Genomic DNA, 14,273 nt, shown 5'->3' on the forward strand with positions numbered 1-14,273 from the left:
AAAATGACTGTAAGATGTTTTAAGTTTAAACCCTGTAATCAAGTAAAAGTTGTAAATGTAATGCTCGTGTTGGTGATGTTTATTCTGGACAGGGATTCCTCAGCGCGGTAGCTCCTTACTTTGTGGGAGGATGGAGCAAAGTGCACATTGCTGCAGGGCGCGTTGGTTTGGGGGTGGTCTCTGCGCACCAGCCAGTCTTTAAAAGTCTGTCTTCTGCTGATGTGCCTAGACTGGAGCGGACTTTTCCGTGCGTCACTGATGGACTGGTCTGTCTTGAGTGGTGTGTGACTTGGTCTTCTACCGTTTTGGAATTTGGAGTGGTCCACAGCCGCTGAGCGCAACCACGGTTACGCACATCTTTACGCGCCACGATGTTTTACTCACTGGACATCTTCTCCAACACCTCGGACACCAACAGCACAGAGAACATGGAAGCCACTGGGAATGTCGGAAATATGAGCGGCAAAAAGAACGACAGTGACCTTTATGGGCGAAACGAAGAGGTGGCCAAAATTGAGATAACGGTTTTGAGTCTTGCGTTCATCGCCGCTGTGGTGGGGAACGTGAGTGTCCTGTTGGCCATGAGTCGCAGCAGACGCAAACTGTCTCGTATGCACCTGTTCATGCGCCACCTGAGCCTCGCAGACCTGGTGGTGGCTTTCTTCCAGGTGTTGCCGCAGCTCTGCTGGGAGATCACCTTTCGCTTTTATGGACCCGACTTTCTGTGTCGTATTGTTAAGCACCTGCAGGTGATGGGCATGTTCACGAGCACCTACATGATGGTCATGATGACCGTGGACCGCTACATTGCCATTTGCCACCCGCTGCAGACAGTCCAGCAGCCCACACAGCGCGCCTATGCCATGATCGGGGCAACGTGGGGGTGCAGCCTGGTCTTGAGCTCACCACAGTACTTCATCTTCTCTCTGAGCGAGGTGCGCCCCGGATCAGCCGTCTACGATTGCTGGGCGCACTTCATTGAGCCGTGGGGCGGGCGCGCTTACATTACCTGGATCACGACTGGCATCTTTGTCGTGCCAGTAGCTGTGCTTGTCCTCTGCTATGGCTTAATTTGTGTAACAATCTGGAAAAATGTCAAACACAAGACCCGTCGAAAAAGTGTGGGAGCCGTGGTGGAGGCAACAAAAAACGGAATCCTGGGAAGGAACTCGGTCAGCAGCGTCAGCACCATCTCTCGTGCCAAATTACGCACAGTCAAGATGACCTTTGTGATTGTGGTGGCCTATGTGGTTTGCTGGGCGCCCTTCTTCACCGTGCAGATGTGGTCTGTATGGGACAAGAGTTTCTCCTGGGCGGGTTAGTATGGTCTACAATTAAATATACATTGGGATGAGCTGTTTACTTAATTGATTAACATTTCAAATACTTGCGCAATGTTTTCTAACATTTTTTAAATTATCCTGAGGTCTAATTGTATTTGGCAACTTGTTCTGAATATAACGTGAACGTTAATTTAGGAAGACAGACTAGGGCCCCAAGAAAAGGGACCGTTTAGCTCATTGCATAAAGGGATGGATAAAAAAAAGCCTTGCCATGTGTTGTGATTTTGTCCCTAAATGTGGATGTGAATTTGAGGCTCTGTTGGTCTGAAGAACTGTTACATGCAGCAGCAGCAGCAGCAGCAGCAGCAGCAGCAGCCGCCGCCATCCTGCTGTAATAAATTCCAGGATTTCATCTTTAGTTAAGTTTCACCATAATTTGCTTGGGTGTTCATTTTCAGTCAAATTTTAATATTTTTTCCTTTGGCAAGTGCAGGATAGTAGTTTAAAATTAAATTTGAAGTATGACCAACGGTCAAAATTAAACATTGAATGCGGGGTGGTCCAAAAGGTTCTAGCATTAAAGCCAAAGGTGTTAATTGCCAGCAGCACACATAGAAAACAACAACAAAAATACACTACATCTTTGTGCTGAATGCAAAAACATAATTAATTGAAGCATAAATATTAGGGATTGTCTTTTTTGCAGTGGCGATGGGGCTCATACATATGCTTTTCTGTTTATTTTCAGATTCAGAGAACACAGCTGTGACATTATCTGCTCTTCTGGCCAGCCTTAACAGCTGCTGTAACCCCTGGATCTACATGATCTTCAGCGGTCACCTCTTGTCTGACTTCACCAGGAGCCTGCCCTGCTGCGCTAAACTCAGCTCCAAATTCAGTCACTTGGACTCGGACAGCAGCATCCGTCGAACCACGCTGCTGTCTCGCCTCCAAACTCCACGTCCGTCAGAGCCTTTCAAAGAAACTGACACCACTCCCAAAATGGCTATTCCTGCTCCGACATCCTCATGAGCATAGCTGGTGCAACAACAACATGCACTGTATATGAGAAGTGAAGCAAACCAGGCATAAGTTGTGTCTTTTGCTTTGCAGTGTTTCTACAGCAGAGTTGTTGTTTCCAGTTGCAGAGATGAAATGGAAACATTCTGTCAAAATAGTTGCAAAGGCTTATACATGCATGCAATGCACGTTTAATTTTATCTTTTTCCCTCATTTACATTCTAGACGAACAAACAAATACAATTAAACATAAATAATTAGCTAAAATAGCCAATAGCTGTGACATAAGCGACCCCATTAAACTTGCTGAGAAAGTGATTATGGCAAGGGATATAACCGACTTAACATGCTGTGGATGTTGCTCTTTGTCTTTGCTTATTGATTGAATAGTTCTGCAATAGAATAACAGCAAAGTAGACACAAGGAAACATTCTGAATGGTGTTATGGTGTGCCAATTTATGAAGAGGGCACTTGTAAATAGGAAATCAAGCAACACTAGTTCCATTGTGGATTTTGAATGGAATTCTATTTCTGTGTGGTAGAAAAGGTTTCAAAGGTAGTCATCCTGAAGTTATTTTCAGTCTTTTCTACCTTTGACTTCTCCTGAAACACTGAGGATTACACATATTCTTTATGTGGTTTAACTTCAAACCGTCCAAAACTATTATATTTTTAATAAAATAGCCAAGGTCACACAAAACTCATTGTGGACAAAGCAATATAAGAATATATTTACAAATGCAATTTATTTAATGGATCTAGTAATAATAATGTAAACACTTGCATACTGTAAATATTAAAAATATGAAAAGAATCTAAGAATTTTATCTGAAAATGGTCTGAATGACTCATGACGCAGGTAATTTAATGGCACATCATTTACAGTAGCTTTAGCTATGTGTGTTTTAGTCCCTCTGACATGTTTTAATGTCGTAACTCTATAGTAATTTTCACTGTATATAGTAAAGTTGTTGTGAATTTAATCTTGCTGTACAATACTGTGATGTTTCAAATGTACTATGTAAAAAATATATCCTGTCCAAACAAAAAAATCTGCAGAGAAAAACAAAAATAAACAAGTTCTTCATGTTTATTTTGTTCTGAACTATTTGGAAATCATTTTATGTGGTTGGTCCTCTCATAAAAGATGCAGCTGTATATTAGCCGGGAGACAATGCACACATCCCCGAATCCAGTGTCCTTTTGCCTTTTGTTTAAAGCATCTTTGATGGCAAATCTCACCCCAGGCCTCTGCTCTCACTAAATACTTAACAACTGCTTACATCTGCATAACCAGAAATTTAAGTTCAAGAACAGGCTCAACGTTACTTTATTAGACAACTTCAAATCCCACTCTTGTTGTACCCACACTCTTGGAGTTAGTAATGGTAAATAAGATATTTAAGAAGTTGTAACATATCATCAAACACAGTACACTAAGTTCAACCACAGATGTGCCAGAACAAAACCTGGAAAAATTGCTGAACCAAAGGCAGAAAAAGTCAAATACCCTACTACATGCCTTCATTTCTATAAAGAGTTAATGAAAATTAACAAAACATCTCAATGGTCAGTGCTGTTTGTTTTATGATGTGGCTAATCAATGCACTGGCTTATTACATCATATGAAACAAACAATCTGTTGATGCCGCTTTTCTTGGAATTTGAAAGCAAATGTCATGGATTTAAAACAGTACTGTGACTTTCCCACAGTACCCAAGCAATTTGGAACCCTTTGAAGCAGAATGATATATAAATGGTTTGTTATATTGTATATGGGTCACGTGGCTGCTGCTAACACATACAGAAAGTCATCTACTGTTGTAGTGACTGTAGCAGAGAAAAGGACCCTGACATTTCACTGCTGAAGCTACAAAACGCGTAATCAGATGATCACGGCACAAGCTGGGGAGATATTATGCAACACATCTCATCTCATACCAGTTGATTGCGAGCTCAGGAGAAGATGAGAGTCATGCAAATGAAATGGAAGCATATTATTGAACCCGGAGCAGCCAAAAGACACATTCACTTTCTATTTTGAGCTTTGTGATTGGTTATAGAAGCGCAATCATGCCTGTCTGTCAACAAATTTTTTGTGATGCTAATCAAAATTCTTGAACACGCCAGCATATTGCATATCATTTTGTAATTTTGTCATGTGTAAACAAGTAACACTTGGCCCTTACTATTACTTCAACAAGCTGGTATGCCCTTCGGGGAAAATTCACGCAATATTAAAAGGTCCAGGAGGATAATGAAAACACTTGAGTTTTGCACACATGAATTTAACTCTAGATTGGCACCCTGCTACTTCAGACGGTAACACAGAATAATGTAATTTCCTTTAAGATTATAAGGTTAACCATTGTATTACCATTGTTCAGGTCACAATAGTAGAATCGTAAGAACGAACAAATTATAATTTCTACAGTTTTAGAAGCAAAATGTATTGAACTGAATAAATGTTTAATTGTGATGTTCCTTCTAACTATTTGGATTACAAAAAAATTATATTGTGACATCCCTATTTATTAGATGTTGGAGTGTTGGAATTGATGCTGTCTGGTGTTATTATACTTTGTCCAATTTGAAAAAAATCTAGCTAAGCAAAGCTAACCTCTTATTACATAGAGTAACTGTTCCCAAAGGGAACCAAGGGGCCCCAGACTTCATTTTGGGAACCACTGACATAATGACAGGATACTAAGCACAAACACACCTAAGCTCATGCAGTGAGAACTGGATTGAGACACACTAAATGTAGCATTTGTACACAATATACCAATGCCAAATCTGAATGTATTTGATTGTGTACCTGTAGAATAAACAATATCATGATTAACAATGCAGGTTCTAAAATAAAACTCCTCTTTAGTGACTTGTGCATGTATTTTTTGGCTGATCCACATGGCTTGCTTGCGGTAGCAACACACCTGAAAAGTGGGAGTTTATTATATGGTGTATGACTGAAGCTAACAGGACCCGACAACCACACTGTCCTGCTTTTCCGTCCATTTCACCCAGTAAAACATGGCTTCAGAGAGTGAAGTAGGAGCACTGTCATTTAGGTTTTAGAATGTATTTCATTCATATGTTGTAATTAAAAGCATTCATTATAATAGTAATGGTTAACATATATTTAAGATTTTTACAGGCTTCCAATTCAATTGCTTGACTTTCAAGTTCTTCAAAATCTGAGCCACCTTATATCGCTCATCATCTTAAAAGTGGAAAAGTGACAGCCTGAAGTCAGTTTATAGACAACAAAACTCTATGAAAATACCTGAAATGCCATGCCAATTCCACATCTAAAAATTTAAAAGGTTTTGTTTTATTCAATACATAGACTGTAGAGGGAAAAATCTGCATGGGAAGTGCATTGTTAGAGACAGGAAGGGAAAATGAATGTGGCAATAGAATGGAGAGGCTAATGTCTTTACAAGGGGGCAGCTTTCATCATTAGCGGCTTTGGGTGGGTCCCATCCTGTGCAAAATGCTTTAAGAGGCTGGTATCTTTCTATATCACACAGACTACTTTTCCTTTATTTACATTCAGTCTGTTCTCCTTAAACAGACCTCACACCCTCACTTACAGTGCTACGTGATGGGTTCTGAACCTTGCCTTTTTGGGGGGGGGGGGGGGGGGGTGAAATTGCGTGTCCCTGTTCACAAGTTTTCTGTTTAGTGCAGCTCCATGCTCAAACAAACTCTTCTCCCCCACTCAGTCAGTTGATCTGCCTCTGTCATGCTCAGAGTGACAAGTGGACTTGACTAATTGCAGTGATGTGCATATACTTTCTGAAGAAGAAGAGGACTTTATTCAACTCCAACAGGCAATGCAAAGATGCAAAGCGAGTGTACATTAATTGTGATCAAATTAAAATTTTGATCTGGCCTCTAGAAAATCGTGAGTGGACACTTGGAGGAATGCAGACATTTACCAGATCCACAGGAGAAACATACAGCTAATATAGATGACAGGTGTTTATAATGAGGAAAAAAATAAGGACATGGATGCAGTCAGTTACTGTAACATGCACTTTTGCAGTTTTACAGTTTGAAGAGTTTATGGACGGGGTGCAGATGGGGTGCAGAAGCATTTTTAAAAACGTTATTTCCTACATCACAAAACCAATGAAAGTAAATGTAAAATTGATGTACACCAACAACTTCCTCTGTTAATGTGCCATGTGTTTGTGCATTCAGGAAATACTTCTCCCTATCTCCTACTACCGGCCCCAGGGACAAACAGACCTCAAGGATGAAGTTAAATTTGTATAACAGCCGCTCACATTCTCAAAAATGAAAATAAATGATAGTTAAGACCTTTGCTGCACACTTAATTGTCTTCTTAATTCAGTACGTGTGATCGCTCTATCCCCGTCACCATCAAACAATCACATTCATGCTTTCACGACGGGTAGAATGTAACTGGGTTGCCATTGAAGTCAACTGAATGTATTCAAAATGTAAGACTATATCCTGTATATCACTGAAAAGATTTATAGTGAACTAAGATCATCACCACCATCAAATACATTCAGTATAGTGTCAACATTCTTTAAGTAAGCATTAAACATCAAGGAGTTGTGCACACTACAATTCTAAAACATGGCATGAAGTGTGTTAAAACTGCATTGAACGTGTAAATCGGACAAACACTTCACTGTTCATGGACTTGCGAGAGATGAGTTCAGATTTGCATGAAGCGTGTGTTCACATTCAAGCAACAGCAGAAGCTAATTCATTTACACTCTGGGATGTTTTCACTAATCTTTATATTACACAACACGTATTTGTGGAAAAATCTCTGAGACCAACATATCAAATGGAGAAAAAAAAAAGAACAAACATGCTATAGAGATAAGCTCATACATAATACACAACAGGTGGGCTTTCTTCTCACATGTGGTAGAAATTGCACCCACATCTATAGGAGGCACTGCATCCCTGTGTTTGTGTGTCAGGGCCAGTTTTTGATGATGGAGGGCTTTTGAAGGTTGACAGGCAAAAGCTAATGTGATCCAGGAGATTGGTCTCTGTTCAATCACAGCCACACAATACCGAACCTGCGGAAAGACCAAACATCGTCAAAATAATTTACAAACAGATGTAAAGTGTCATGGCAGCAAGTTCAAGCGTTTGGAGCAGATTATCCAAATAGTGGCAGCAGCATCGGCAGAGGTAACATCACAGAATCACACACTGCAATCACTGTATGTGTGGGATTAATCTACAAACACAGGGTGGTTAACTAAATGAGGGGGGAAGGTATAGAATATTTGTATTATTTTATATCTGACATTATCATAGGTTAAATCATTATTTGACTCAATAATTTCTCAATAAAGACTTGTAAATCAGATTTTATGATTAGACGGTGGAAAATCTGTATAATGTGATCTGCATTTAACTGCATCCTGTGTGGGCGCCAGGCTATTGTGTTCTCTCAATCAAGACCGCATCACGGACTAATTCACTGAGGGCCAATTATTAACTAAATCTCATTTGCACATTTTCTCCAAATGTAGATCTACAACACTTCAACAGTATCTGAGGAATTTGGCAGCCTGAAAAGTATGTATTACTACAACACTGACCTCTAGAGGTTATAATACTAAAGTAAACACGTGAGCGCCTGTGCTCATATAAATGTGCATATGACATGTGAGTCCAATATCTGACCCTCTGCGGTGAAGGTTCAAAGTGCCAAAGCACAACAATAAGGACATCTGCACGTGACGTTACCCTTTGTTAAAATAATCAATATTTCGTAATGCAAATGCAGGCTATTTGTGCTTAACCTTACCATTCTGACCCATCTACTCCATCACAAATATGTGTTTGTTTCATTAAACAAACGCAACAAAACACATATTCAAACAAAAGCAAGGAAGGAGAGGAAGGGTCAAGGAAGGAGAGGAAGGGTCAAGGAAGGAGAGGAAGGGTCAAGGAAGGAGAGGAAGGGTCAAGGAAGGAGAGGAAGGGTCAAGAGCCAATTGCGCCAGAGGGCGGGGCTTCGTGTGTTACGTCACTGTTCTTCAGCTCAACACCCAATGGCAGCTGGATATACTCGGAAGTGCTACAGAACATAGGGTTTATTAATGATTGATAAAGCTGGAAAGTGTTCTCTTTTCAAGGTAAGGTTCACTCTCCAGCTCTATCGCTCTATGTTGATCTTGTTGTGACTATAGGACCATGACATGTTGTATTTGGTGACTGGTAAAGTGTTGCTAGTATCGCTAACTCACGGTGTGTTAAATCCCGGGCCGTGGACTCCACATAGTTTTCGTGTTTGAGATTGTAATGTCACATCAGTTGTAGTACACGCGTCAGTAGGAGTAGGCCTCTATGGAATACATATGTGAATGAATATGCAATTGTCTTTGCTTCGTCTGATGTCCATGTAGTAGTTTGGTTAATAATAAAGCTCTCTTTCTCAGCACAGAGTGATCGTGACTCCGTTAATGTTTGTTTTATTTTAGCTGCCACTTGTTTTATTTGTCGACTTGTCTAACTATCATTTCTCAAATACATTATCAACCAAACGAAGGTTGACATGTTGTGACTAAAGGTTTCTAGATAAAGAATCAGATTAAGTGTCAAATGGCAAACAGAACTTGTTTATTGCTTTTTAATGTCAAATTCTCTGTTATAAAAAGGTATTTTTCGTGTGTGTTTTAAAGTCTGTATAGTCCAGATAATGATTAGGATTATCAAAAGATAATAATACTATTATTTCATAGCTTACTGCTGCAGCTCTATAGTTTATCTTCATAGTAGCCTTTACCAGTACTGAACCTTTTTCTCCCAGCGACCCCTATTTTACCAATATGATGGGGACCCTAACATCCTTCTACCTGAGAAGCTGTTGTCTTATAAATGGAGGTTAATGAAGAACAGTCATTGATTCAAAATAAATACGTCATCCAAGCTATTAGCATGGCATTCCTTCATTAAAATAGTTTGAACATATTTTTTAAGAATCCAAGGGCCCCCCTGATCATTTTTGGGGACCCAAATTTGGGTCCTGAACCCCAGGTTGGGCATGGCCTATACTATTAATAACAAGAGCTCAACCACTGCTTAATATCAGCATAGCAATAGACAAACTAACCGCACATTTCTCCACAGTGGTAGATTAATACGATGGCAACTCCACTTCTCTCTGTGGCACCAACTCGAGCTCTAGTTGACGAGAAGTTCACAGTGCGAGTGGAAAACCTGCCTCCAGGACATCCATTCACTCTTCACTCCCTCCACCTATCGGAAGACAACGACTACTGGGAAGCATTCGGCTATTACACCAGTAACTACAATGGAACGGTGTGCGGTAAGTTTACAAGGGAGAGGGTCAATTTGTGTTTAGAGTGCCAAATGTTGCTCGCTGTGGCCTCATTTCATTTTAAATCTGAATCTGCAGTTTCAGAACATTTGAGTCTGGGGGGAACGTACACGGGCAGAGAGCCCATGGGTTTGTTGTGGAGTTTACGTCCAGTTCCAGGAAGCCGCAAAGGCCTAAGGTAATAACGCTATTGCATGTTAGATGGAAGGAAGGAGGAAATATTCTATCCACCATCCAATAAAATACAATCAAATATATTGTTAGTAATAAAAAACCTGCAACTTGCCACCAGGGCCATGATTGCAGAAGTATTAAACATACTAGTTAGTGACAAAATCTACTCAATATTTGGCTGACATTCAATTGATAAACCTTGCCAAATATTAATGGGTTTCAGTAAAGAAAATCTCTAAATCCTCTAAATGTCACCTATAAACTACATAAAGCTACATACATGACGGCTGGAACACACGAATTGTGAACGTTGATGCGGCTAATTCAATCGATAAGTTCTAACTTGTCTTGCGTCTCATTTAATTAGGCCCGAGCGCCACAAGCTGGCGAGAGGCCTATTAGTCTCGTAAGGCCGTGCGAAGCACGGCTGCGAAAGTGCGCACGTAGTGCGCACGAAATCGAGCGCGAAGCGCTCGCCCACTTCCAAACACTCACTAACGCACTCCTTCACTCACGCACGCCCCGTGCATACTAATTAGTAGTAGGAAAATGGAACATTACCGTTGTAAACGGGCGAAGACCGTGCAAAAGTGCGCACTAAACGAGCTCGCGGTCGTCATCCCAATATAAAGCACTCATTTGCGCTAAGTAGCTCACAAATACGTTCCCCATCTCTTGCATATTCCGTGCATATAAGCATGTAATGCAAAAATTGAACATTATTACTGTTTAGAGGGCCAAAAACACAAAGTGGGCGGAGCCCACTCAAAATTAACGAAAGTACCCGTCAGTGACCAGGGACCCACACCATGAGGTAGGAAAGCACGAGCGCTTTCCGAAAATGTATAGTTTATGATATTTGAAAAATGGGAAACATTGTTTTCGCATCGGAATATTATTCTTTCTTCTTTCTTATTTCTTTCTTCTCGGGACCAACCCCCCTATTTTTCACCCAGTGAACATTGACGAAAAGTCACAACAATTTGTACACCTCTAAAAATCGTGCCTCTCTACATTCTGGCTATTTCCCTTTTCTAAAATAAAAAACAAATTGGCGCGTCAGCGCCCCCAAATGTACCAAAAATGCATTGAGAGATAGGAAATGACCCAAAAAAAATCTGATCGTAGAATCATGAAATTTGGCGCAGAGGTAGATGGTGACAAGAGAAGTAAAAAATATTATTACGGCAACGCCGTCCACCCAACCAAATGTCGGCCATATTGGTTCAAAAATGGCTAAACATGACTTCGGAGTTTTTCCAAACGTCGTACTTTTACGAACTCCTCCCAGGGCGGTGGCCCTAAAAAGCTGAAATTTGGTGAAAATGCTACTGAGGAGTGGGACATCAAAAGTTATTCAAATTACATTGATACCTCTCACGGTCTCTGAGCGGCGAAGCCGCAAACTTTAGCTAGAATTTTAGAAATCTCCCAAATTTAACATTTCTGCCGTTTGCGCAGATAAAGTCCGAATTGCGTCAAATTAGAATCAGTTGTTAAACTCTTTGCGCTAAACGTACTTGAAGTGAAATAAATTCATTTGGCACCACAGCGCCCCCTACAGATTTTATATGGAGGTTAAATGTTTAGTTTTGCGAAATTTTATGAAATTTGACACACAACTCAATTTTGGCATCCCCATCAAAAAAGTCAATGAGATCCATGTCATAATTGTTATGGTTTTGCCGTAGCGATGACCAAAACCTCCCATGTTATTCCAATGGGGAAATCGCCAGAACATGTTTACACTTTAGACTTTCACAAACTCCTCCCAGGGCGTTAGCCCTATTAACCTGAAATTTGGTGAGACTCATCTTCAGGGGTGGACCATCAAAAGTTATTCACATTTTTATTCAAAGAGTCACGGTGTCTGTGCGGCAAAGCCGCACATTTTGCCAAGAATTCAAGATAAAATTGCTTTTTGATGGTAAAACAAAGGGGAGAAGATGTGACAGCGTCACAGATTCAGCAGTAGGCGTAATAAAAGGACAATTGGGGCACGTTAACGCCCCCTCCTCTTGCGGCGGTGTGGCGGCGGCGTGGCGAGGGCCGATCATTGCCGCTTGCGGCTATATTTAATTAATACGCTTATAAGAATTCTGATCCTTTGAGCTCTGTAGTGTCTTGTCTCTTGACCCGGATGATTATTTATGTTGGCTGTAAATCATTTCTTTCCACTTTGCCCGAGTTTCAATAAATGTGAGTTAAACTGTGGGTTGAAAAAAAATACACACATTATTGCATTCTGTTTTCCCCAGGTTAAGGAAGATGGATGTCTCTAGCCCGCTGCTGTACACCATCTCCATTTACAGCGGGCATTTGTCAGGGGGATTTAGGGAGCAGAGACCCCTGGCTTCAGCACTGACAGAGCGGTGGTACATGGCTCCAGGAGTTCAGAGGGTCAGCATCAAATGCAAAGAAAACACAGTGAGAGGGACTATGTTTTTACCCCCAGGTGCGTCAGTGGAGCATCTTTAAATGTTTAAGAGCATGGCATGTTGTTATAAATATTGGTGTGCTTAGGCCCCGGCCCCTTCCCTGGACTGCTGGACATGTGGGGTGGTGGAGGCGGCCTCATCGAGTATCGCGCCGCCATACTCGCTTCACACGGTTACGTTGCTTTTGCGTTGGAGTACTTCGGCCCTGGAGAGATCGAGACCACTGAGCTGGAGAGAGACTATTTTGAGGTAAATTTAGCCAGTGTATTAAAATTCAGTTTGACGTTTTAGTTCCCATACATTCTTCTTCCCTACAGATGGCGTTTAATATAGTGAAAGACCATCCAAGAGTGATACCTGACAAAGTTGGGATAGTTGGGCTATCTCTTGGTGCAGTGGTGGCCTTTTTTTTGGCAACTGAGAGCAAAAATGTTAAGGTAAATTTAGTTTAGTGTGCATTTTAAAAATAAATAATTTACTTATTTTAGTTTTTCATTATTTACATTCAAAAAGCCTTGCTGCTGTGTATGTATCAACGGGCACAATTTCTATCCCCATGGGAGGCCCATTGATGAGTTCAGCAGAGAAAGGTTTGTATTGTCAGAATCACAAATGAACCAATCTGACCAATGACTCTTATTTTTGCATTTTATATTTTTGCAGTACTGCCCGTAAGATACTTCTGGATGAAGAAAATAGCCAAATATGGAAGAATTTATTTGATCTTAGCGGCAATATTCCAAAAATTGATGTAAGAATTTAGCTGTTTATTGGATTGAAGTAGTTTCAATATGTAAATAAGTTGGTGCTGATGTTTTTTTCATAATTTTGGTAGATGGGAAAACTAAAGTGTCCAATATTGCTGGTCTGTGGCGAGGACGATCAGAATGTTCCTTCAGTGGAGATCGCGGATGATGTGAGTGCTAGAACTCACAGTTTACCTCACATTGTTTACTCCAAGATAAGATAAGCCTTTATTTGTCCACACAATGGGGACATTTCGGTGATATGATATTTCTATTCTCATTTCACAGAGAGCTCTTTTCTAAAAATAAATATTATGCCTTAGATTGAACGGACTGTGCGCGCTGCGGGGAAAGACCACCTACTAACCCGACTAAATTATCCTGGAGCTGGACATCTCATTGAAGTTCCCTTTGCACCTCATTTCAGAGTAACAGCATTCATGCAAACAAAAACAAAAAAAGGTCTGTTCTATTCTGGATTTATTCGTTATTATTTCATTTTTTAATTGAATATAAATAAATAAAATGTCATTAACTATTGTTTTGCAGTCATGTTGTTGTGGGGTGGACAAACCAAACCTCATTCCGATGCTCAGGAAGACTCCTGGAAGAAGATCTTGGACTATCTTCAACACCATCTGTTCTCAAGCCCAACTCTCATGGCTAAACTGTAAAGAACCAAATGTGCTTTTTGCACTTTCTTTTTGTTTTGTTTTTTTGTTTGGTTTATCTGCCAAAGCTGTAGGAATGATATTAATGTCTTGCAGCACATCCGGTTTGATAATTGGAGTATTTTGACATTCATGATTAAAGTATTGGTAATGTAAATGTTGCAGAGTTTACTTTTGATTTGAATGCCATTTAATGACACAAATGGATCAGGTTTAATATAGTGTTTTAATATAACATGTTAAATATGTTGAAATAAAGATTGTTTTTAATTCATCATGACACAGATTGTTATTACACTGTACAATAGATGACAAGAATTGTCTATTCTTTTTGGATCCTTGAAAAAATATTCCTGGATTATTAACACCAACACAATAAAGAGAACGGGGGATGCGTTGATGCGCATATGAAGCCCATATGAAGCCCTGCGTGATATAGTTTTTGGCTTTGAGGAGAATAGATGTTTTGTGTAACTTCTCTGTTGGTTTTATTTTTCTGTGCAGCCATGAGCAGGTCTGATTTGAGCTATATTTTAAATAAGTTTTAAATGTAGTTGTAGAACATCTTCTTGAGCTAATATAGAATAAATAC

General features: G+C 40.2%; 2 protein-coding genes across 2 annotated transcripts; both read left to right on the top strand.

Annotated features, from left to right (window-relative positions):
• Positions 1–130: 130 nt before the first annotated feature.
• On the top strand, positions 131–2,591 carry LOC140367381 (arg8-vasotocin receptor-like). Its single transcript, XM_072453842.1, has 2 exons — positions 131–1,317; positions 2,032–2,591. Exons 1-2 carry the CDS (start codon positions 372–374, stop codon positions 2,313–2,315), a joined length of 1,230 nt encoding a protein of 409 aa, XP_072309943.1. The 5' UTR covers positions 131–371; the 3' UTR covers positions 2,316–2,591.
• Positions 2,592–3,154: 563 nt separating this feature from the next.
• LOC140367071 (peroxisomal succinyl-coenzyme A thioesterase-like) lies at positions 3,155–13,958 on the top strand. Its single transcript, XM_072453391.1, has 11 exons — positions 3,155–3,163; positions 9,448–9,640; positions 9,731–9,830; positions 12,085–12,281; positions 12,350–12,513; positions 12,582–12,701; positions 12,778–12,863; positions 12,928–13,015; positions 13,100–13,180; positions 13,334–13,472; positions 13,560–13,958. Exons 1-11 carry the CDS (start codon positions 3,155–3,157, stop codon positions 13,682–13,684), a joined length of 1,302 nt encoding a protein of 433 aa, XP_072309492.1. The 3' UTR covers positions 13,685–13,958.
• The last annotated feature ends 315 nt before the right edge of the window (positions 13,959–14,273 follow it).

This window comes from Eucyclogobius newberryi, unplaced genomic scaffold (assembly GCF_026437365.1).
Source record: "Eucyclogobius newberryi isolate DKJ021-1_F unplaced genomic scaffold, fEucNew1.0.hap1 SCAF_2, whole genome shotgun sequence".
NCBI classification, from domain to species: domain Eukaryota; kingdom Metazoa; phylum Chordata; class Actinopteri; order Gobiiformes; family Gobiidae; genus Eucyclogobius; species Eucyclogobius newberryi.

Bases quoted from the DNA above. Each gene is read 5' to 3' on its own strand.
- LOC140367381 (XM_072453842.1), top strand. From the start codon at position 372: ATGTTTTACTCACTGGACATCTTCTCCAACACCTCGGACACCAACAGC. The intron at 1,318-2,031 runs GTTAGTATGGTC...GTTTATTTTCAG, and splicing joins CAAGAGTTTCTCCTGGGCGG to ATTCAGAGAACACAGCTGTG.
- LOC140367071 (XM_072453391.1), top strand. The intron at 12,282-12,349 runs GTGCGTCAGTGG...TGGTGTGCTTAG, and splicing joins GACTATGTTTTTACCCCCAG to GCCCCGGCCCCTTCCCTGGA. The intron at 12,702-12,777 runs GTAAATTTAGTT...ACATTCAAAAAG, and splicing joins CTGAGAGCAAAAATGTTAAG to CCTTGCTGCTGTGTATGTAT.